This window comes from Drosophila novamexicana, unplaced genomic scaffold (assembly GCF_003285875.2).
Source record: "Drosophila novamexicana strain 15010-1031.04,08,12 unplaced genomic scaffold, DnovRS2.1 tig00000108-arrow-pilon, whole genome shotgun sequence".
NCBI classification, from domain to species: domain Eukaryota; kingdom Metazoa; phylum Arthropoda; class Insecta; order Diptera; family Drosophilidae; genus Drosophila; species Drosophila novamexicana.
In genome coordinates this window covers 4,164,974-4,188,926 of record NW_020824772.1, presented here as the reverse complement: position 1 = coordinate 4,188,926, position 23,953 = coordinate 4,164,974, and the positions used below count along the sequence as shown (strand labels likewise).

The 23,953-nt window shown below is 39.3% G+C and overlaps 2 protein-coding genes across 2 annotated transcripts; one reads left to right on the top strand and one right to left on the bottom strand.

The window, feature by feature from the left end:
- Positions 1 to 2,323: 2,323 nt before the first annotated feature.
- LOC115772069 (alpha-N-acetylgalactosaminidase-like) lies at positions 2,324 to 4,199 on the bottom strand. Its single transcript, XM_030718020.1, has 8 exons — positions 3,938 to 4,199; positions 3,699 to 3,876; positions 3,385 to 3,645; positions 3,170 to 3,331; positions 2,964 to 3,103; positions 2,831 to 2,903; positions 2,609 to 2,773; positions 2,324 to 2,533 (listed from the first exon to the last, which is right to left on the bottom strand). The coding sequence occupies exons 1-8, from the start codon at positions 4,111 to 4,113 to the stop codon at positions 2,417 to 2,419; spliced, it is 1,272 nt and encodes a 423-aa protein (XP_030573880.1). The 5' UTR covers positions 4,114 to 4,199; the 3' UTR covers positions 2,324 to 2,416.
- Positions 4,200 to 4,313: 114 nt separating this feature from the next.
- Positions 4,314 to 23,577, top strand: LOC115772070 (integumentary mucin C.1). The gene is made up of 3 exons (XM_030718021.1): positions 4,314 to 4,835; positions 22,508 to 22,859; positions 22,935 to 23,577. The coding sequence occupies exons 2-3, from the start codon at positions 22,760 to 22,762 to the stop codon at positions 23,450 to 23,452; spliced, it is 618 nt and encodes a 205-aa protein (XP_030573881.1). The 5' UTR covers positions 4,314 to 4,835; positions 22,508 to 22,759; the 3' UTR covers positions 23,453 to 23,577.
- The last annotated feature ends 376 nt before the right edge of the window (positions 23,578 to 23,953 follow it).

The window sequence follows — 23,953 nt, the reverse complement described above, 5'->3', positions numbered from 1 at the left end:
GCGCATTTTATGGAATTATCAGTTTGAGCTTGGAAGCTGCAATCCTTTTAAAGTTGATTACAAAGTAAGAATAATTAAGTTCAGAGTGATTGATTAGATAATACCCTGTTATCACAATATACTTTCTGAATCCTAACAAGCACAAAGGGAGGGACATATGTGTGCCAGACAACAATGAGATTGATTCTATGCAATCATCAAAATCATACTATTAATAATTGAACAATTAAAATTAATACTCATATTGCATTAAGTTTAATAAGCAAAAGAAGTGGTCATTATAATGAATGTATTTGCCTTCATATGTTTCATTGTGTTAAGTTATATGAAGCGTACAAAGCTAAATTCCAGACGAGTTTTGAATATTGTTAAATTTATAATCAAGCGTAAATAGAGCGAGCGCTTGCTCTGGGCGCCGTGCCAAGGTTGAGTCATTGGTGAATTTATTAAATATTCTCATTGTTTCAACGGTTGCTTCAAGTAAATTAATATGGCTTTAATGGAGAACACGCGTAAATATCTAAACGTTGCTAGCCAGACGTCGTCCTAGCAATGGCGCATCCAGCGAAGGTCCTTTAATTGCCACAGCGCATAGTCATTTTCATCCACTTACCCACAAGACTGGCTCAGCAATAAAGAAATTTCTCTTCCTACAAATTATGTAAGGTGATGAAAGTAGCGCAACTGGCGACCAGGAACACGCGTTCATGGAATAGTTACTTCTATTGGCATGTCAGCAGCTCAGCACCAGTGGCTATATGTACTCCTAAGGTGTGTGTGTGTGTGTGGGTGTGTGTAGAAGTGAGTGTAGTTGGCTACAAACTGGCCACGAATAGAGCGCCACTTCTGGGTGCTTGGCAATGAATTAATTATGTTGAGCTTGGCCACGCTTGTTTAAAGTTAATTGCTGTTTTAAAATGGATGGAACACTTTTCCAGTTCGCAATGGAGTAAAAATATTATTTTGGGTGAGTGGATATATTTTGTGTAGGTGCTGGCAGGTCTAACCACGTTGCAACACTGACAGTATGCAGAAGATAATTTAAGAAAATTCTTTCAAAAATATTTAATACGTGCTTCGTAATTTGGGTCAGGTGAAACAGTACAAGACACTAGCTATTTGCTGTTGCGACTATAAATGCTGCTGCCTTTAACAATATGATAGCCCGACTTAACAAATAGCTTGGCTTATTGACAATATGCCATCATGTTGATACTTCTTAGAGCTAAGTATCTATGTGTTGGCAATTTATAAGCCTTCTGTCAAGCTCAACATTTCTGAAAATGTATTGACCAAATTTGATCAAGGGATGAACCTTACAGTTAAAGTGATGATATTCAATTTGGGCATCCCACCAAATTCGTTCCCCTGTCGCCAGGCAAACATCAAAAAGGAGGCGGCCAGGGAGAGTAGCTCACCTGCGCCTTACTAAGGCTGCTGGGAGCTGAGCCATTATCCTCTAATAAATATTGATTTCGAGGTAATAAAAGAACATGACAGAAGCTAACAGCATCCTCGATGGCATTAACGGCCCTGTCGTTCATCGGTCACAGCAAGCTCCCTGGCGCTGCTCCACGCTCCCGAGGTGCGAATACAATATCTACTGTAATTTATGGATTAAACAGACGTTCGTTTGTACGCTCAATACACACTTAAGAGAGAGAAGAAAATGTATATATATATACATATATATACATATATATATATATGTATACATGTATATATATGTATATATGTATATTTTTATATATACATAGATTTATAAAATAAATCGATTTAAATTATTTGCAACAAAGCTTGAAATTATTCAAAATTAAATGTAACTCCCATGTTCAAATTATGTAAATTTGTTCTCATTTTTAGCTCACAGTTCACCTTTTAGCTGTTGTCCTTCGTGTTGCTATTCATTTTTTTTAACAAGGATTCAGGAGTGAAACCGGTGAGGATTTCGTGCAGATGTGTTAGAATGTTGCGACGCTGAGTAACGCCGTCTCATGGAGATAAATATGGAAATGTCATGTTTACAAGTTCTGGCAATAAAAGCCACCCATGGAGCTTATAAAATGCAAATGATTCCCTCTAAATTTCCTTCATTCTTAATGCCACTCACAGATTCTAGCTAAGAGCACAAATTTACCAAAAGAGAAAATTTCCTTGCCGGAACTTTAGCCGGCAATTTCGTGTGTACCGTCAGCTAGTCATACTCACACATATGACAAACTTAAACTAGCTGAATACTTAGCCCGAACATGTAAGTTTACAGAAAAAAACAAATAAATAAATTAGTTAAAACTTAAGTAAGCTCGTTTTTAGGTAAGTTATATGAATATATATGCATACATATAATAATATTATTTATAATATTGAAAACATATATTAAAATTTATTGTTGTATGTAGAGTGTATGGCTAGGAGTTTAGTACATATCAACAGCCGTAAATTTGAAGAACGTTACTCCTGATGGATTGATTCGGGTTATAAATGTATCTTTCGGCTTGAACAATCCAAGATCTTCAATAGAATCAAATAAATCCTGAAATATGTGCGTAAACAATATTTATATCTAAAACTGTAATATATATTTCATAATAGGTGATGATATACTTACAATGACCTTATAACCCAAATCATTTTTAAGTCCCAAGCGTTCCAAAACAACTTCATGTGTTTGGGGGCACAGTGGGCAGGGCTCATAATTTCCAATGTTAACGAAAGCCACAGCATATGAGTGTGCGCCCATGTTATTAAACGGCATAACAGGGCGCACCCATATCTAATTCGCCGACATAATAAAAGTTAGGAACTTAAATGAAAATCTTTGAACACTAACCTGAAAGCTACCTGCTATATATACGCAACGACCAGGTATGCCGAGTGGATCCTGATCGACCTCAATAATAGCCCTGCAAAATGTGTATGAACCTTTTGTCAAAAAGATAAAAAAAAATAAGAAAAATACGTACCGATTTTGTAATAATGTTTTGATTTCAGGTCGCACTGTCTGTAAGTCATTCGTCATAATAAGCGGAGCCGCGAGTATAGCCCATATGGCTAATTGCAGACGACTTGCGTCATAGCTAAGTCGATAGTTTCCGAGCACGAGCTGATTTATCCTCCAATAGATTATTATACTGTACTAACTAGCTCAATGAAATATTGTAATACGCACCATATCTGGGTCATTCCAATGTCCGGGACCAGCATGTTTTGTTAGATTATTCTGCTGCTTGTAATAATTGTACATGGTCTTGCCCACAGAATCGAATGAATCTCTAATATCATCAGCGAACCTCCACAGATTACAGTGTTTTTTGATCAATTCGTAGTTAGGCTGAAATATGGAGTTTTGCATAACGACATTTCATAAAGAAAGACACAACTAACGTGTTTTTGATAGTATGGCCAGCTGCAAGAGTAGACCATTGGCCGGCCCGTCTTATTCAATTCCCGGCCAAAGGCTGGGTAGGCAATGTCCAGGTTAATGTTCTTTATAAAGCACCCATCCAACTTTACATAGTCCACGTTCCAGATCGCGAAGGTTTTAGCATCTAATGCGTAGTATCCTTTCGCACCGGGCCCAAAATGCATGCACGTTCTCTCCCCGATATCGTGGTATAGGCCAAACTTTAGACCTTTATTATGTATCTGAAAGGTCGATAAAAGTATTATATGAAACCACTGTCTAATTTTTGGCTTACGTAATCTGACAGAAAGTAAAGACCCCTGGGAAAACGTTCTCGATCGGGCATCAACTCCTTTGTGATTTCGTGGCGCTGTCTTTCCATCCAGCAATCGTCAATTATTAAATATTCATAGCCAACCGCCGAGTATCCTTCCGACACCAAGAGGTCAGCAGTACGCATAAAGAGCGACTCACTGTACACGGAGAATATGACCAAAAAGTTGACAGCCTTATCCGTAAGCTTTGCAATTTCACCTGATGCAATCCCTCGGGAACTTTACGCAATCAGTCACACAGCGGAACCGCTCGAACGGCATCCAGCCCATTGGTGGCGTTCTGGCCAAGCCATTCTCAAGTCCAACAACGCTGCACAACCAAAGAAAACGCGCAACCAGCGCCAGCCGCATCGAGTAGCAATCTTCTCTTGACATGTTAAGTAGGTTTGCAATATGGCTTGACTGTAAGCGATTGCAGAACTTCAGTTACGCCCCCACAACTAATTTGAATTTCTTGCATGTATTCATTAAATATTCCGTAACAAATTTTATGGCGTAAATGTTTTTTATTGGTATTATTTTTATTTTTTTCTGTCTAATAGCTTGCTTTGGTTTATTTAACACATGCTGGCAATATTCAAGAAATTTAAGCTCTACAAATGAACAAAAGAGTTAACAAACACCTCATTTTTACTTTTCGCTCGAATAATTTATTTAATTAGAGCAAACTGTTATAGATGTCTTATAAAAAGCCCTGTCACAGAATTTCCTGCAAACTCTATTACTGTCAATAAAAAGATGTAGTTGCTTAAGTAAATAGCTCGTAGCACACCGAACCCCTCCTAAGAAAGCGAGAAAACACTAGGCTCGAGCTCTGGGCAGGGTAAGTCACTCTATAGTTTACTTTGGAGCGCGCCCGTGGGCTTCAAAGTTTTGAGTGCAGCGCTTGGAATAATTTAACAGGCAGGAGCCATTTTAAGGTGCTACGCGCTACGTGTCCTCTTAAGATCTCTTCGCTCTTTAGCGACGTTTTAGTGTATGCTCATAATTTAGAAGTGTTGAACACAGTTTTACGTAAAACCCAAAGAGCACTTGACTGATGAGTTTTATAAATTAGGAACTTCAAAGAAGCCGGAAAGGAGTCTGAGCCAGCAGAGGTAAGTGTAAAGGCTTAAAGGTAATATTAATGAAAACATGTAAGAGGCTCTAGTTGGGACTTCCCGACTAGGGGATACACCCAACCCTTTTACTTACACCAATTGCAGCTCGAGCTACGTGCTTTAGCAGTAACGCAAATAGCTAAAAAGAATCTGAATATACTATTCAAGAAGATACATTTGGTGATTCTAGCTCTTAAAAATTAAAATTCTTGCGTTCATACATACGGACGGACGGACAGACGGACAGTCAGACGGACATGGCTAGATCGACTCGGCTTGTAATGCTGATCAAGAATGTATATACTTTATGGGGTCGGAGAATCTTCCTTTTGCCTGTTACATACATTTGTACAAATACGAAATAGCATTTTTACATATAATACAATAATATTATAATTAATACAATTAGATTTTGGCAATGAATCTTTGTATATTGTGAATAATACAAAACCGATAATAAAATAAAGATTGAGAGTTATCGCAACTTAAAGTTCTGCAGCCACGATGAGTGCATTAACTGCATGTTATAGATACATGTGTATCTTATGAATATGTATTCACTATCTACTGCGAGGTTGGCGGGGCGAGGGTCGGTAGCGGGCAGATACATGCTGTGCTCAGGAGAAGTAAATAAACAAACAGCCAGCACGTTATACCAATTAAGAGGATCCCCTAGCGGACTTGAATGTTAATGCAAAATTTATGCAAATTAAATGATTTGTAATATGCTGGACTGCTCCTCGGAAATGCAGATGTTGCCTGCCTGATGTTGACATCCTATCCCTCGGCCAGCCACACCCCTTGCCGCAAAGTTGCTTTTGCCGGCTAATTAGTTAGAAGGAAGTTCGCTTGTTGGTTTAACTTCACTTCATTCGACTAGGCGCTTTTGTTACCCCATTTGAGCAATTTCAAATTGGCAGAGTGCGCAAACTATACGCGGAGAGTGGAATATACATCTATATGTAGCATTTGCCATGGCAGCCGTCTCATGCTGCGTTGTTGCTCTTTGAATCTTGGCCAGCTAATTAATTTGTACTTTTGCTTTTTACCTCAACTCTGCACCGGTAAAAGCTGTACAGAGCGACCCCGCGATTCCCCCACATGTGCACGTATGCGGTGTACGCTGGTTTTGTAGTTTTCTCAGTTAATGCCTCAAATATGTTAACAAGATACTTTACAATATGCCATAAAAAAGGCGAACCGACATGCCAGGCAAGAAGGGCCCCGAATACAAACTCGGAACAGTCAGCGGATTTCTGAGTTCTGTTTACATAGGTTTCCTCAGCTTTGGGCTAACCTACCTACGCCCTTGTTTCTTTTCGGTACCGAAATGGCTGACAATACATATGTTGCACCCACCCACGCACTCACACTCACACACACACACACACACACACACTCATGGAGGATCTGATGAGTGAGTGCGTGCCTACTCAGATGTGTTGTAAAATTATGCATTAGTTTTATGCCGTTTTGTGGCATATTAAAATCTCCTTAATTACGAAATGTAATCAACAAAGGTTCGCTGCACACTTTTCCTTCTTGGCTTTTGGCTCAAAGCGTTTTTCGTGATCCCCAATTATGTGTGTGTTGTTTACATTTTTTGTTGCCCATGATGTTGTTTTTGGTTCGAGCCATTTACGTGACAACCAGCAGAGGCAAGAAAAGTCTTAGTAAACGAAATCCTAGTCCGACATTTTTCACTTTGCTCAATGTTTGCCTTTGGCCCAAATATGTGCCATGTACCTACGAGTACAAAAAATACTCATCCATTAAATGAATGTGCACACGAGCCTTGTGTACATACGTACCTAGGTATATGCAGGTCCTTAAATTGTTTTCAACGAAAAATTTTGTTTTATGTTAATTCTATAATTATTAAAAATCACGACTTGCTATATTCCTAATTGAGCAAAAAATTTATTGAAAGTAGATAACGCATATTTCAATTAAAACGCAGTTTAATAATGACAAATTTGCAGAGAAAAATTTGTTTGAACCATTTAGATGGGATGTTTCATTGTTTGTACTGCAGCACACTCATGCTGTATTTCATATCGTGTTATACATGCACTATGCGCAACATTTTGCTGTACAAATCAACGTAATAAAACACATGTCTAAAAATTGGAAGCACCCACGGCATTCGACGTTTTATTTACAGTGCCCCCCACAACCATAAAATGTGAGAATCAAACATTTTAGGTTATAAAAAATATACTTAATGCTTTCAATAGTCAAGCGAAATGAGGATTTATGTTATTTCGAGTTGTGGCTCAAATTTTTGGTGGTGTAGATATGGTATATTCGCTTTATAGTAAATTGAACTTTAATCAAATCTTTTTTTTGTTTCATTGGACTGACTACAGGGCATCCTCGAGTGAAGCACTCTCGAGTTTCACATTTTTTATTTCTATTTTTTTGGCGGAATGCGTAGCATAAACTTTTTTAAATAAACGTTCATCACATTTCGAGTATCATTCTGCGAGTTGAATATTTGTGAATTTAAAAACTGTGGGCTTAAAAGTTTTACGGGTTGTTTTAACTTATATATAAATGATAAGACGTACGAATACATTTTAATTGAGTACTTAGTTGAATGACAATATTCATTACTAGTTACAGTAGCATTCGCAATTCGATTTTCATGATATTTAATTTGCAATAAAGTAAAAAGAAAAGCAAACGTTCAATAATTGATTGGTAATTACTTGTTATTGACCAGGTTTACACTCTCTCACTCTCACTCTCGCTCTCTCTAGCTCTCTCTCTCTCTTTCTTTTGTCGTGTGCATAGTTTAAATACGAATTGAATTTTATATGCAATCAGCCAGCCCGAATATTCTGTCTTTCCTGAAGAGAATACATACATAAATTAGCCCATTCATGACCCAAAGGCAATGTCGCGCAATCGGCCTCGTTTATGGAGCTTTAATTGCGTCGAATTGTCTGGGCTAAGTACGTTTTGGTGTTATCAGCGCCATTAATAATGAACACAATATGGCGGCTTCGACTCGCCGTGTATTCATAAAAAATATAAGTATATATATATATTATACATGTATAAATTGAGCTGAATGAAGTTAACGCTAAAAAGTGCATTATTTATACAATTATGTGTGAAGATAATACCTCTTTTATGATGCCAAGTTCTCGTGGGCCGAGCACGAGCAGGGTCGCCGTCACGTGAATGGATTCGCCCCGGTTGGGGAAGACGCCCAGGTAGAGGGGGTGGCATAGAGGCATTACGTTTGCCTGTTGGCTGTTGGCAGTTGGTAGTTGGCTGCAACAAAAGCCTATTATTCTGCACGTAATAAACATAAAGTTGGCGCAATTTGTAACATAAATTTAAAGGGCTAACGTAAATCTTAGCGGCAATTATGTGTTTGGCGAACGCGGCGTATACGCAACGCAACGCAACGCAGCGCTGCCCGGGTTCATAACTCATGCGCTTCATTTCCAGGCTGGCAGGCCAGGCCCTACTTTCACAAACACAAATGCCAACAGCAACACCAGCAATAATATAGAAGGCGAAGCCTGCGAAAGGAATTCAAATAGCCATAATTTATCACGTTGAGATTGCAGCTTCGCTACGCACGCAGACGAGCAGCAGATGACTCGTCGCGTTTGTATTATGTCTGTAGGTCGCCCCTGGGTTCAGGTTCGGGTTCGTGTTCGGATTCAGATGTGGGTGGCATCCAACCCTTTAGAATGCGAAGGGATTAGTCCATCCCCTAAACTACAGAGCGTAAGGAGCCTGTGCCAAGGGAGGGACGCTAAACGCAATTAGGCATGCGACCGCGGCCGTGGGCGTGGGTCTGGTCCTCGGCTTGGGCCTCAGTTTTATTGGGATTTATGATTTTCTTTTTAATCAGATTTATCTTAATGTCTGCGATAAAGGTAAAATAAATCGCAAAGATTTATTAGCGCTAATTTCCCTTAATGCTTAGTTGAATAAGAATGGCAATCGAAGAAGGGTACATTTAAGAATGACACAAACAAATTTATCTATTTAGCTGCTCAAACAGTTGACCTTAAACGGTTAAAAATAAGAAAAATTCACAGTTTCATATAAAGTTATAATTAAGCTCGGAAAAGTGAGGAGAATTTTTAAAAATTGTTTAATACAACCTTTTTTTTTAGTTACATGTTTATTTTCAAAGACTTTTGTGTCCATTTAATAGTAACTAATGGGCTCTTATTGCACGTCGGCATGTATAGTACCTGCTCTTCAAAAAGTGTTTTAGCCGGGAGCATCAAGGGTAAAATTGTAGTAAATTTAACAAAAATAGCGCGACAAGAATCTCATCAAATGTATATTCTGCAATTACGTACGTAAAATCACAGACAAGATTGAATTAGTGAGAATCGCGTAGTAAAGCAATATTTACAAATACGATTTTTGTCCATTTTAAATATTTAAATTCAAATATACATGCCTGTATTCAATTACATACTAACAAACAAGCAAAAAAAAAACATAGTTGTCAATTTTTTTTTTAACAGTCTAAGGTAAAAGACTTAACAAATAAAACAGAGCAAGATGAGAAGATATTGATTACTACTCCACTTTAGAGAAATAAAGCAATTGTCCGAAAGTTTATATTTTCCATAAGTCAAAGTGAATTTGAAGCTCATCGAATAGTAAGCAAAAATTGCACACAAACGTTTATCGCGATTTTTTCCACTGGTGGGTGCACCTCCACCATTTCAGATTCCTATCTCATAGGACTTGGGCTGTGCGTTGCGTGTCTTATAAAATGCAGCTGGATGTTAATATGCCATCGAAGAGAAAAACTTGTCCTCAAGAAACTTAAATGCCCATCCGTTAAAGGCACAGGGTGTTAAAAGAAACAAATCCGCCCACGGCAGGAAGAGTTCCCGTTGCTCGACATAAAGCGTTGACAGCAGCAGCGACACACAAAGCGCTCGCAGCATCAGCATCAACATCAGCGTCGGCATCAGCATCAGCATCAGGAGAAACAACAGCAACAGGACAGCAAACTTAAGAACTTGAGAGCAATTTCGAACAAATAACATTCGCAAAAATATGAAGCGACCACGCCAAGCGAGCAGTCCGTGCCACTGCCGCACTCTAATCTCCGAGCGGGGCAATAAAAGGCATCTCGAAAACTTTGGCTTTGGCCTTAGTTCATATTTTATTTAGCCGCTGTATCCGGCCAAAAGTTTGCTTGTGCCCTTGCCTGGACTCCAGCTGGAAATTCTTGGAATTTGTCTTGGCGTGCTTATTTTAATTTTTTTTTGCGGCAGGCGGCAACTTTGCATAGCTCTTGTGTTCTGCCAGCAACTCATCTCATTTAAGTGTAGCGGGCGAAGCGCTTGTTTTCCCTTTGCTGCGTTTCTAGTGTCATAAAAACGAATAAACTGAGGCAGAAACTGAAATAGCAGAAAATGCAAATCATTGTCCTGCGACTCTTTTCGCCTGCCCAGTCCCAGGACAACGCGCAAAAACCACCAAAGCCGCAAGACGAAGAAGCTCCTGCGCTGCCTTTACTGTTACCATCCTTAAGAACAATTGTGTTGCGGTTTCAGCGCTGTCCAAATCCCTTGTCCCGTGTCCTTGTCTGTGTCCATGTCCACGGCAACCTGTGATAATCGTCTTGTGGCCAGTTGCGCTTGTTTTGACTTCTTCTTGGATTTTTTCTTGCGTTTTTATTGTCATTTTCCCAACAACTCTAGTGCTCAAGTGTCTGGGTTTGTACAGGACTTGGACCGGGACGATGCTGGTCGCCTTTTTGCTAAACATTTATCATTTGATTACAATTTGACGGTCAATGTGACTTGCCATCGAGGCAGCACCAGCAGCAGCCAGGACTCTGGATGTGACTGTGTCGGTGGGGCAATGTTGGAAAATTAAATGTGTTGTTTTGCTCTTGATTGTAAAAATCATTTTGTTGTTTCAGCTGCTTTGTTTGCTTACGGAAAACGCTGTTCATCTTGAACAGCCGTACTGAGTAAAATTTACTTTTTAACAATTGTTTACACTTTACTTGGCGGCATCTAAATATTAAATGTTATTATGAGAGAGTTGTCGTTCGGCCTTCATATTTCATAAGCCGGAAAATTAAATTACGACCACTTGTTTACAGACCACAAAACATTACTGAGGCTCAGCATAAATAAATTTTGCCTGAAATGTTGACAGTTCTTTATTACTTGCCAAGCACCAGATTCTCTAAGACTGCAATGTGTTTCTGAAATCTATTTTGTAATTAATTTTTAACAAGTATTTCTTTTTTAAGAGGGATATAAATATTTTAAGATAACTTCTTAACTTGTGTAATTTTTGTTGTTTTAGTTTTTAATAATTTTCGCTGCTGGCAAACCAATTTGAGGACTTCCGTAAGTCGTTTATTGCCACCGTAAACTCAAAGTAGATGTTAGCCCTATTTTACGTAAGCTCTTACTTACATTCGCTCAAACGGCTATAATTTTACTTGCGGGAGGAACTAGTGCCCACATTTAAGTATTTTTGGCAGGCAAAGTCAGATTGTTTGTGCCTAAAGTACAAAAGTTAATGTGTAGAAAATGTTTGCCCAGAGGTGCTTTTATATTATTTTTGTTACCGTCTCGTCTGTGTAACCAAATCGTAAAATTTGTACTTTGTGCCAAAGCGCGAAAGTGCATAATAAGCCTGCAGAGCTGCCCACTACTTAGTCGGCTCTAATAAGAGCCATAAAACACTTTATCCTCAAGACTGAGCTGCAATTTGTGCCGAAGCAAAGTCAAATTTTGAACAAAATTTATATACACTCGTAAGGCTGGGTGAGAGAGTACTGTTTGCCTACATTTTCAGCACTTTTCGGAACTGACAAAAACTGTAGCCAACAATAAGCACAACAACAGTAAAGACAGTAACAAATAAATCAGAATAAATTAGCCCATATGGTACATAATCATATACCATCATAGCTATGTATATAGCATAAACATATTTGGTCAACAAGAAATTGGTAGAGCTCGCCACTTTGTGGGCATTGCATGCCAAAATTTGAGAGTTGGAGAGCCGAAGCTCATTCGGAGAAGATGCGCATAGACAGGCCCGCAATTCATGCACGAATAAAATTGATGAAGGTCAAACTCTGGTTGACTTTACGGTGATAAATGAGCGGTCAACCTTAAGGAAAACACCAACACATACGGCCAAAAACCACACACACACACACTCACATCGTTCCAAGCGGCCAAGTGGAAAGTTAGCCTTCGCAATCCTCCCCCGTAGCATGCAGGACTCTCGCCGTATGTCCGCATATCTGGTGCACAGGGTGTGCGGTAGGCGCGTATTGCCAAACAGGCAAACTTATGCACTTGTTTTTGTTGTCGGTGTGTCTGCTATAAGCACGCATACTTGAGGATATAAGCGTGTACGGAATACGTAAAGCATTTACGGAATACGGTCGACTGGCTCGTCGGTTCAATATTAGGCTCGTCGAGTTTGCCATAAATAGTCCCACTCTGTATATTTGATATGGTCGGCATGGAAACAAAATATTAGCAAATCTTGTTTAGAGTGTTTGGGAAATTTATTGCTTTCGTGTCTGTGTTAATACGCGCGAACATATTGCCGACCAGCAGAATTTGAGTTATCCACGTGTGAGTGTGTTTGTGAGTGTGTGCGTGTATGTGAGCTGTATGAATAAAAATACAGACACACAATAAACGTGATCATGTCCGATTCGTTGGCACCAAATAATTTGGGAAGTTGTGCAACTCTTTAATTTATGGACTTAATGTCTAATTATGGGTCCACAGAACTAAAGCTTTAGTGGACATGAATCATGCTGAGATGTCCATTGATGTAAATCATTCTTTTTAATTCGTTTTATTTTCTTTCATATTTGGAAAAATACTATCCATTTTGATTATTTTATTCCACAAAGGAGAAAAACATATTTTTAAAATTAGAAATGCTAATGGGGATAAATTGGCTGGTTTAAGGCCATTGTTTAGTGCAGGCACGCAAATTGTGTGCTGCCTGTTTGTGACTTAATTCAGACTCGTTGATTTATGAAAATTCGATTTGAAAAATATCCCACAACGGGACAGCGTTCAGCTGTGGCACAGCAATACATTTATTATAAAACGTGTTTATGTATAATATATATTATTCTGTTGCACTCCAGCTCCAACCCAGCAGATGAACATGATTGAGTTTTTCTCTTGATATCATAGTTTTTAAAACATAACACAAAGTTTGTGCAAACAGGGGCAGCGGCAGCTAGGACTGAACGCAGTTCAGCTGTGCCACAAGCGTCAGTACTTGCCACTGACGTACTATCACGTGCTGCAGATGAACTTAACTTATCCAATGAGCCGACGCGTCGTGATAAGTTGATGTGAATTGATGCGTCGGACCGGCGACTCGTCCAATCTCAACTACAGACTCACGTATTTCACTGTGGCATCAAAGGGACGTGTTCGCGCTGTCAGCTACGAAGTTTTGTGCCGTGCTTTCCATTGCCACGCCCACGGCCTCACGCATTAATGCCCGCTGCGGACCATACTTCGTCCACATCCTGCTCAATGTTCATTCTAACGTTATCGACTTATTTTGTGTTTAAGTTTGCTTAAGTTTATATTTTGCATTATGTTTATGTTTTCGCATCGTTTACACGTCGGCCTTAGTGGCTGCTTATACCCTCTACCATTTTCTCTGCCCATTTTGTTTGCTTGAATGTATTTTATACTTTTTGTTCTTACTAAGAGTTTTAATTTAAAATTGAAAGCAACAAACCCAAAAGTAAAAGAGATGAAAAAAACCATATTCTCATCGCTGGAGGGAGGATCCCTTTAAACTTTTCGTGTTTCATTTTTGTTTTCGTTTACTTTCGTGCGGTGGGGGATTCCGTGTTTCGAGTGGTGCGAGCAGCTTTGCGGGGGCTTCACCAAAATTCAATAAAAGTCAATGCAAAGTTTAGCTTGTCGGTTTTTGTCTCACATGAAAACCTATGAACAGTGTCCATTAAATTAGCATTTCGCTGAAAACAGTTTATTCAACATTTGAGATTAGATAAAATTGAGGCTTTACAGACATTCTGTCTTTCTCAATGGTATGAGTGTATTTTCAGTAGTGTAACCCAAAAATATATGTTCTTAACGTAAATATGTAAACAAATTTATTTTTTTCTTTATGTATCCGTTTTGCACACTATTAGATTTGAGCACGTTCTTTTGGATTATTTGCATTGTTAGGCATAAGAAATTTGAATAAAAAACCAAACTTTTGAAGTTTTATTATGAGTTTCTGGGGACAACAGAAAAGTGAATAGCCAATAGCAAATACCAAAAGGTCCTTTATATACATACAAGGAGCTTAAGTAGTTTAGATTTAACACATATAGATAAGAATTTGGCATATATTATGTAGATTTGCAAACTATTTGACATGTTATGTGTCGCCCTTTCGCATTTGTCATGCATATCTGCTCTCCAGACATAGGGTGCTTGATTATACTATCTGAATAGTACCCACAATGCCGCTACTGCATGCCAGCACTTGAGCTCAGTGAACTCAATGAAAGCAATTTATAGACTAAGTAGAGCGCGTCTCATCTGTAATCAGGGACCAGGTGGATGTGGCATTACTATTAATGAACGCACAATTTCCTTCTGTTCTCTTGCGGACTGTCTAAGACTCAGCTGTCCTTCGATTATGACTCATAAATTGATTTATATTAAACGCATTTTAATATTGCATCTCCCTTGCCAACGCGGCTTTGGACGCGCATCTTGGGCGTGTTTCATTCAAGCGCAAATAAATTGCAGAAATATGCAATGCACCAATTCACTGCCCAAAGAGCACCCAGCATCAGCTAAAGAATAACCGAGCGGATATTGTTTTTCGAAATCATTTCTTTACGAGCGTCCTGCTTCGCGCTCACGGACTTGCTTTCCCTTAAGCACATCCTTTACTCTGCTCTGCCCTCTGCGTGCTGTTGCAGCGTCGTTTTGCTTAATTTTTCGCCCATTGCGCACACAAAGTGAAATTACCCATGAGAGCTCTTGGGCTGGCAGCATTGTTGACTGAGACGGAATCACGATGGCCCACAACAGTACTAAAAAATGCATCAAACTGTTTGTTGAATATTCAAAAAAGTGGAAATTGTGGCATACGCACACATATTTTCAGCCCCCATCTCGCCAGTCCAGGGCTGCCCAGCCTTCTGAAATCGTAAGCTTTGGAATTTTAATTAGTTCGCAATTTGCAAATCACGACGCTTGACGGGCTTACCAATTATGAAGAAATTCCAGCAGATCAAAATGCAGAACGCGTCGGTTCTGGTTCTGGAAATGACGAAGTGGGGACCAGCATTAAATACATTCCATTTTTTTTAATCATCATCATTTGCTAATCAGCGTAATGCACACATTTCGGGTTGGGGATTTCGACAGCGGGCGTTGGGTAGGCCCTGGCCCAGCTTCCTGCCCTTGCCTCGCCCTGGCCTCGCTCAGGTGCTGCCCAAATGAAATGCAAATGAGGGAACAGCCAATGAACTGAAACTCGTCAAGTCTTTGAAGTTATTAGAGGCAAGTGAGTCGACGCTTTTAGGTAAAATGATTTGGCTTTGCGGCCATTAAATTATGCATGTATACAAACCTCACACACATACACCCACGCATTCAAATAATATATGCGCATAGTATGTAGTACAGTCAAATTTTTATCCAAATAATTTGATGTTTACGCCCATATATTGTGTCAATATTCTCGGCCAGACTCATTTTCAGATGAGAATATGTAATTTTTTGCATTGCAATGTCAATCCATTTGCTTGTCTGCCACGCCCACGTGTGTCATGTCAGCGCCCGCACACGCAAACACACATTCACACACACACTCTTAGAGACAGACAGAGTTGTGCAGGATTCCGCTCATATGTCTGTTTTTATGGCAGCACCCAATGCAAAGGATTTCTAAAAGGCAAATACATAAATCTTTATCGATGCGCCCAAATCCATATACCGAAATTTCATTTCCGATTCGCTTCTGTTTTGCTCTGTACTTTTTGTCTACGCCATTTTTCTGCTCGTTTTTAATGCTGAAACAAAGCGTACTCCCAGGCTGGCGAATTGTTTTTGAATTCTTGGCTCGGACACGGCATCAACAATGCCGAGAAATATCCTCGCCGAGCTCCTGCACAGCCTTTGTGCCAGAAATGTATTTTGGCAAGGCGTATAAATTAAATTCAATTTTTGTCGACGTGTGAAATTGGGAAAGACAGTTCTTCTGCAGAGCTGTGAGCACGTTCGTTCATCACACGCATTCACATATGTTTTCTATACACCTTATGCGAACAAGTATGCTTGATTTTAAATACAAACTTTTGCGATATCCTTGCATTGTAATTTATGTTTGCTTAAAAATATTCTTTCATTTTATGTAGTAACTTAATGAATGCGTATTTTTAAGGTATACCCTAGATGTCGTCACTTGTATTGTTTATTTTATTGTTTTATTTTCAATAAAAATTTTAAGCCTGCATTGTGTTTACGTGACGTTTTGACTAAAAGGGCTACCAGAAAGGCACAATGGCATTAAAGGATTGTAATATTTATTTAAATCAAGGAAAATTCAGTTAACAAGATGTAAATCAAAATGGGCCTACTGTGAAAGCTATTGTTAGATGAAACATGCTCATATTTTGGCTCTATTAAGTCTATTCATTCGATAGTTGCTTCCTTTTCAATATTTATTAAATGGCTGTCAAACAACATGCTGTATTCGTTAAAATACTGAAACTGATTTCTATTTATGTCCCAATTTGATGTTTTAAATATTGCCTAAATAAAAGCCAACTTTCATAAAGCAAATTCCAGTATCGAATTCAACTTTGTCGAAGCTCTTACGATACTATTTTTGGTATGATAAAACTTTGAGGAGCTTTGTCTGAAAAACTTCTAACAGATGCCTTGCACTGACAAAACTTTATCCCAAATAGTTACTTTAATAATTGAACTGATTTTTATGCGGAATACTTAGGTATCTAGTACTTCGAAATTCGCACAAAGAGCAGAGCTTGTTAGATCGTATTCATTTATTTAATCATCAAAGAGATGCAGCAACAAAATATTAACATACTTTTCAATAATCCTGTCTACAATGCAATATAATTGTTGTTAAATAAATTTCATGATTAGTGTGCATTTATTTCCATATTTGCACTACAAGAGGCCTACTCCTTTCGCTGCTGAATGCAGTTCTGGCTAGTCCTGCACATCATAATGCAATTAGTGTTAATTACAGCTAATTCGCATTTGAAACTGGAAACGCAGTGCTTGAAATAAAGTGTTTTATGGCCGTAACTAAAGTACATACTGGTCACGTTGGAGCAATGTCTAAACAGCACAGCAGTAATGTGCTTTGCAGTTCTGGGATTATCACCAACGGCAAACGGGACTGCTTAACAAAATCAACGAATTAATTATATTTTCTCTGCCGGGTCTGATGTAGAGTTGGCGTACCAGGTTTCCGGAATTGAATCAATTTGGCCAATAAATGCGACCTCATTGGATTTAATACGTGCTCAGCGCATCCCCTTGCAGCACTCTGTGGGCGCCACTTAGCACCTGGGCGCCAGTTCGCGTAGCAACAACATTGCCAGCAAGGCGCTTAGTTCTCCAGCTGATTATTATGCAGCAAAAGCCCGAGTTCGCATCAAGTGATGATAAAAGCCCCCTTGCAGCGTCAGCTTCAAAGTGGGATAGTATAGTGGGACTTCCCGCCGGTAGTGCCATATTCGAGGAACCTAATTAGTTTGTTATGTTTGTTACTGGTAGCAGTCACTGCTTAGTCAAAGTCCTTGTAACTGTCCCACTCCAATTACCCCTTAGCACACTCAAATTGCTTAACAGCCCATATTACTAAAAGGACTTGTCAGAATGTGCAACTGTTGGTCATCGGTGTGGAGAATTGGAACCAAGACCACATTAGCAACGGTTAAACAAATATGCGAATATTCATGCTAATATATGTATTTACTTCTCTGGATATGTGCGCATGGGGGTAAGTGCGCCTGTGCTTCCCAAGAGTATTAATCAATGGGGAGGGCTGTCAGAAGAAATTATGGCTACGACAATTTAATAGGCATCATTAAATATGCAAAAAGCTAATCGTATTACATAATCATTGATATACAACTTAATAACCTTACCAAGCCGATAACATTAATTCAACTAATATTAAAATGCATATTTGTGTTAATTCATAATTGTTTGTCTTGACTGATAGATTCGCTGACTGATTAGTGACAGGAAGTTAAATTAGTTAGCAGGAGAAGGAGTAGGAGTTAGTAGGAGAAGGAGTGGGAGTGTTTCTATCTTCATTGTTGAATGCAAAAAGTTCGGACTATTCGATAATCATCATCGTCTAAATTTAAACATTATTCAAAAATCTTACTTTTTTATCTGACATATTCCAGTTATGAATTTTTCTATCACTTCAATATATGAAGTCCGAAGCCCAAAAAGAATAAAAATAGAAAAGTACATTTAAATATATATTTAATTTATAATACAGTCTAACTACAAATTACAATAACTTGAAACAAAGAAGAAGGGATTGATTGAGAATTTAAATTAGGATCGTCTAGTTCGTAGATATAAATAAAAAATAAAAATTAAGAAAAATACTGAAGGAAACTGTGATTCTGCAAGTTATCTGGATCAGTGAACCAGGTGGGAGGCACCAACAATTTCGTCAATCGAAGACGATAAAGAAGAAGTTTATTTCTGAAAACTGTTAACAATCCTCATGGATGCCTAAACTGTCGTCGCGTTTTGTGGCCGGTTAACGGCCAACTGCCAAATGAAATTGGTTGACGGTTATTCGTCGAGTCGAAACTCATCGCGTTTTTGGTTTGGGTTATGGTTATGTCAATCATTATGTTGATGGTAACGGTTATGAGGCACTCGATTACCGTCAAGATGAGTTGCCATATTATGGCCATTCGCTGTAATGGAAATTCAAACGGCTTGCGGCCACGCCAACTATTGGTAGTCCTTAACCTCAAAAGACCGAGTATATGCGTCTTATGGATTTTGCGCTGGTCACACGGCCATCTAATGGGTTTTATACGTGATAAAATCTTTCACACATTTCTGGTGGGATCTCCAGAGGCTGCTGTGTGCTCTGAGTTCGAGTTACGGCGACAGCTTTTGACATTGGCAGATGGAAGCTGGAGATGGAAGCCTGACACCGCGCAACATGGCTGTATGGCTGTATTAATATCAGGATATGGGAAATGCGAAAAATTGGCAGGTTTTAAATTAATCGCACCCTTCAAGTTGTCGAATGGCTCACGATTAAATAAACGAGACGAAATGTCGGAAGCAGCAACGAATAAATACCTGTCTCTCTGTCTGTCTGTCTGTCTGTCCGTCTGTCTGTCTGTCTATTTGTGTCTTTCGTGCTGACACTGACGCTGACTCGTTGACTGACAGAAAACGCAAGCAACTGCCAGGCTTTGCAAATTCATTCCAGATGTAAACATTCCCATAGGAAGCCATTTCACACAAGTTTCATGTCTGTTTGTTCAAAATTGCAGCAACTGGTACTGACGTCCACATGTTTGTGTAGCCGAAGGTGTGTGTGTGTGTGTGCGTAAAGGTGTGGTATAGGTGGAGCGTGCTGTTCGCGTGCTACAGTTGCCCTCTACTGCCGTCAATGGCAGCAGCAAGAGCAGCCCAACTTTTGACTTTCTTGCTCAAACGAGCAAATATGCAAAATCACCAGGGGCACTTTGGCTGGCAGCACCGAGAGCTGTATACCTTTTCAAAAGTTGAAGATGAAAATTTTGAAACTTCAAAACCATACTTCGATTGCCAATATACGAATGGCATATTTTTGTAGGAAACTAAAGCCCCTCATGCTGTTCACATAGGTATTCAATATAGTTTCTACCTTGTGCAGTTATGCAGAAATCAAACGAATTTTTTATTTAATTTATATGTCACCTTTGCCAGTTGGGACAAAATTACACAGGGCACAAATAAACGGGTCAAAAAAATATTTGAACTCTGTCTGGTACGCGCCCTCTGTACTCGAACAGTCACCTTAACTGATGGCCGTCCACGTTATTTTCATTGATTATGTCAGGAAAATAAGTTTACTTTGGAACATTATTGGTCCCATTCACAGCAACAAAAAGTCAACTTGTCAAAATGTTCGAAAGCACTTAAAACTTTTACGCACTTTAGTGTTGTTGTTGTTTGCTTGTTTGTAGTTGTTACATTATGGCGTTTTTCCACTAAATCTACATCCACATCGACAATGGCGCAGAGGGAGCGACTCTACCCGCCACCAAGAGTAACAATACCCAGTCTCGTGAGGAGATCAGTCCTTGTGCCGCCGCTTGGTGTGCCAATTTCACACTTCCCTTTTCGCAGTAGCCAGTCCAGCAAAAAATGGCATGGAATATTTTGTGTAAAAAATACTTCAAGCACTTCTCGCATTGAAGCAAAAGGGGGCAGTTAGGAGCTCAAGCACTTCTGTCACAGCCAGTCGCAGGCTTGGTAACTCTACTGGCAGCTGGCCATGTCTATGGCCTGGCTGGACTAGGACTCTAACAAGGCAATTGAATAGCACTTTCCAATAAGTACGTAGCCACAGCCAGTCCTCAAAACGAATAGGAAAACTTGCCAAGGCCAAGCTGGCCACTCTTACATTACGATATTGGCTAAATTGTAACAACATTTGATATTCGGTCTGTCAACTTTCGGCAAGCGCCCCAAAGTTGTGCACTGATAATCTTTGTTTACAATTTATCACAGACGTCAGGTCCTGACCTGAAAATTGGTACTTGTCAATTAGAGAAAATGCAAATTTCAATAGATTTGTTTTGAATAAAACGGACAGTCAACTTGGCACATTACATACATATAAGGTTTGTCAATAAGTACCCAAATTTGCTGGGTAATTAAATTAGGCAAATAGGAGGTCATCTGGCTTTTGATCAAAACAATTTTCAATGATGTACGTAACTGGTTTGTCTATCCGCTGATATCTGCATTAAGTTAATCATAGATTTATATTGCGTTGAAAACTGGTTTTATGGGCGACCCTTTTGTATTTTCCATAATTAAACAGCATAGAATAAAACTGTCTGGAAACAAACAATGATTTATCATTTATCATAGCCTCCGTTCATGGTGTTGGGTATATATACGTAATAGCGAACCTCTGGCCGAGATTGGCATTTAAATTGAATGAAATCAGAGTGAAGCGACTGCCAATGATGTGTGAGTGCACAAAACCTATATATGCTCGTATTTTGCAATGATTTTAACGAATGGATCCTCGGTTACCCACAAATTCTAAGCTTTATGCCTAATGTTGGCATCGTCCCGGCCCAGTTCCTACCATGAAAGTCCGATAATTTATGCCAAACATTTTTTGATGCCGCGTCGCTCAAGCTCAAGCGAGCGTAACCCTTGTTTGAGACTGAGTAATAAAATGAAATATTTATGGGTTAACATTAAGGGATTTGGTTTTTGCTGTAGCACAAATGCCTACACTCGTGCATACCATATATTTGTATATGCGTATGTATACAGGCATGTGGGGATATATCATGCGGCATGTAACACTTTGACCTGGCTTGATCCCGGCCTTGTTGCGGGCGTATAGCGGTTAACATTGACCACACCGGCTAATTTATTGCATTCAAGGCGTTAACACGAAAGCATTTTGCGGAAATGGAAACTAAATAGTCGTGGTTAAATTATTAAATGCCCCATCGTGCTGCCTCAGCGGCAAAGTGTTGCCTATAAAAATTTACTGCTATACACTCTGTATGCCCATGTTTGTTTGCATAAATGAATGCAAACATACAATTCCTGTGTAGCTCAGCAAGTGCTGCCCAATAAATATATACATAGTGCTCATATCATGTATGCATGCATATAGACAGACCCCAACACGTTCGCGAATGGTAGTTGGCAAAACTGTTTGGCAATACTTTAAATATTTTAAGAGTGCTACCACAGCCAAATTGAGAGAGAAGCATAGCGGCAGCGAGCCAGTGAGAATGGGCAAGAGATTATGATGTAACGATTTATGGATAGCTCATCGGGATGAGCACAAACGCAAACATTCGGCTGGCATAAAGTAGAAAACTAAAATTTATGTACGAATTCCCAGCGTCAAAACTCATAAGTAAGTTTACGAATATGTATAGTGTGGGGTGCGACTTTGTGTGCTGATCCAAATTGTATCAATCCTTTAGCCCAAAAGACGAGCCAAAAATACGTCTTCAGAAAATAAAAGGGTGACTTTAAAGCTCGAAAAATGTGAATTCTCTAACAGTATTCCAGTTATTTTTTGCCTTACGGAAATTTCATTTCACCATAATTCAATGATAATAATTTGTGTAGCTTTAATAAATCAACTTACTACAGCTTTAATTTCGAGCTATTTTAAAAGGCTAGCAATCTATGTGTATCATATTTCCTTTGAAATATTTAGATTTCATTTTGTGCTGAGTCAGCACAACTAACCCAATTATAAGAACGCATACTTGTCACTAGTGGATGCAAACAGGAAAGCCAAATATTATATAAAAAGCACGAAATCGAATGTGCGAAAATTCTATTAAACGATATTTGCATGCTCTAAGTTATCGTTATAATATTATAAGTATGAAATCGTTTCAGATTGTCCGAAAGATGACTGCCTGATGCTACTCACTGAACAGAGCCGCCATTCAGGGCCAGATCAGAATTCGCATCATATTTGTCAGCCACTTGAGCGCGCCAGACACAAAGTGTCTAAAGCAAATCACACATTGATCATAAACTAACAAAAAACTAAACAAAACAAAAACAGTTCGACTGCCCCTGGGTATAAAAGTGAGCGGCTACACGCGGCGGTCGGTTAGTAATAACGTGGACGCTGTCATCATCAACATGCTGAGAACAATTCCGATTTGGGCGCTGCTTATTTGTAGTGCGGTCACCGTGGCGGAAGCAAAGCCGTTCTTCGTAAAGGTTTTTGCGCCAATTAATGGTAAATTTATGCAGACTACAAATATTTAGAGTGCAAGAGCAGCTATTAGAAATATATTTAACCTTTCCATCATAGGTTACTCCAGTGGCACCGTCAGATCCACTGCAACGGTGGCACCGGTCAACACTCAGTTGATCTCTAATCTTATATCGACGAAGATTCAACTTCTCAGTAGTTTTCTTCAAGCCAAATCATCCTTTGGCGGATTTGGCATCCAGAAGCAAATCACATTTACATCGGGCTCCACATCAACAACGGAGAAGGCAGTGACCCAGCAAACCACAGAGGTAAACACAGATTTTATTCCGGAAGTTAGCTCCAGCACTCAATCTGTGTACACAACAACAACAGACGGCGACATTGCGACGCCGAAGCCTACAGTACATCCCGTCAAGCCAATTACAACGTCAACGCCACTGATACCCACGCAGAGTACCACCGAGGGCACAGTGGAGTCTACTCCGGGAAGTACCCCCGGATACACCTATCAGACACCCTCATCCACCACCCATGGATACGAGTACCAGACCCCCACACCCAGTACCAGCTCTAGCACCGTGAATGCCTATTACTTGCCCGCCTCTCGATACTAAATGTCTTAGTATATAATCGAATGTACATACTCGCAGCTGTGCAGGTACATTTAGTATATAAGTTAAGCGCTGCTATCGAATGTTTATCTATTAATTGATACTCAACTCTAATCGTTTCATTGGCGATAATTAGAATACATCTTAAAATCTTTGAGAACAGTCTGATTTTTGCTTGGTGCGGAAGTGATTGGATACTTGTCCGCGCATTGCTTCTATTGACAATGGGTGGTTCTGTGCTACCAATTAGCATAAAAACCGGTTTTAGTGAGAAGACGACACAGACATAAAAAAACGAAGAAGAAGACATTGAATCTTCGCTTTGAAAACTCACTCAGACTTGCTGATTGATTTTTTGTTCAAAGTCATGAAATTGAAATTAAAGAACGATCAAAAGTATGAAATGTGAATAAATCTTAGAAGCCAGACGGGACGCCCGAGGAAATAGTCGATACATATATTTCTATGAAAGTGAATATTCTAGAGCATCCACGCGTTTCTGTA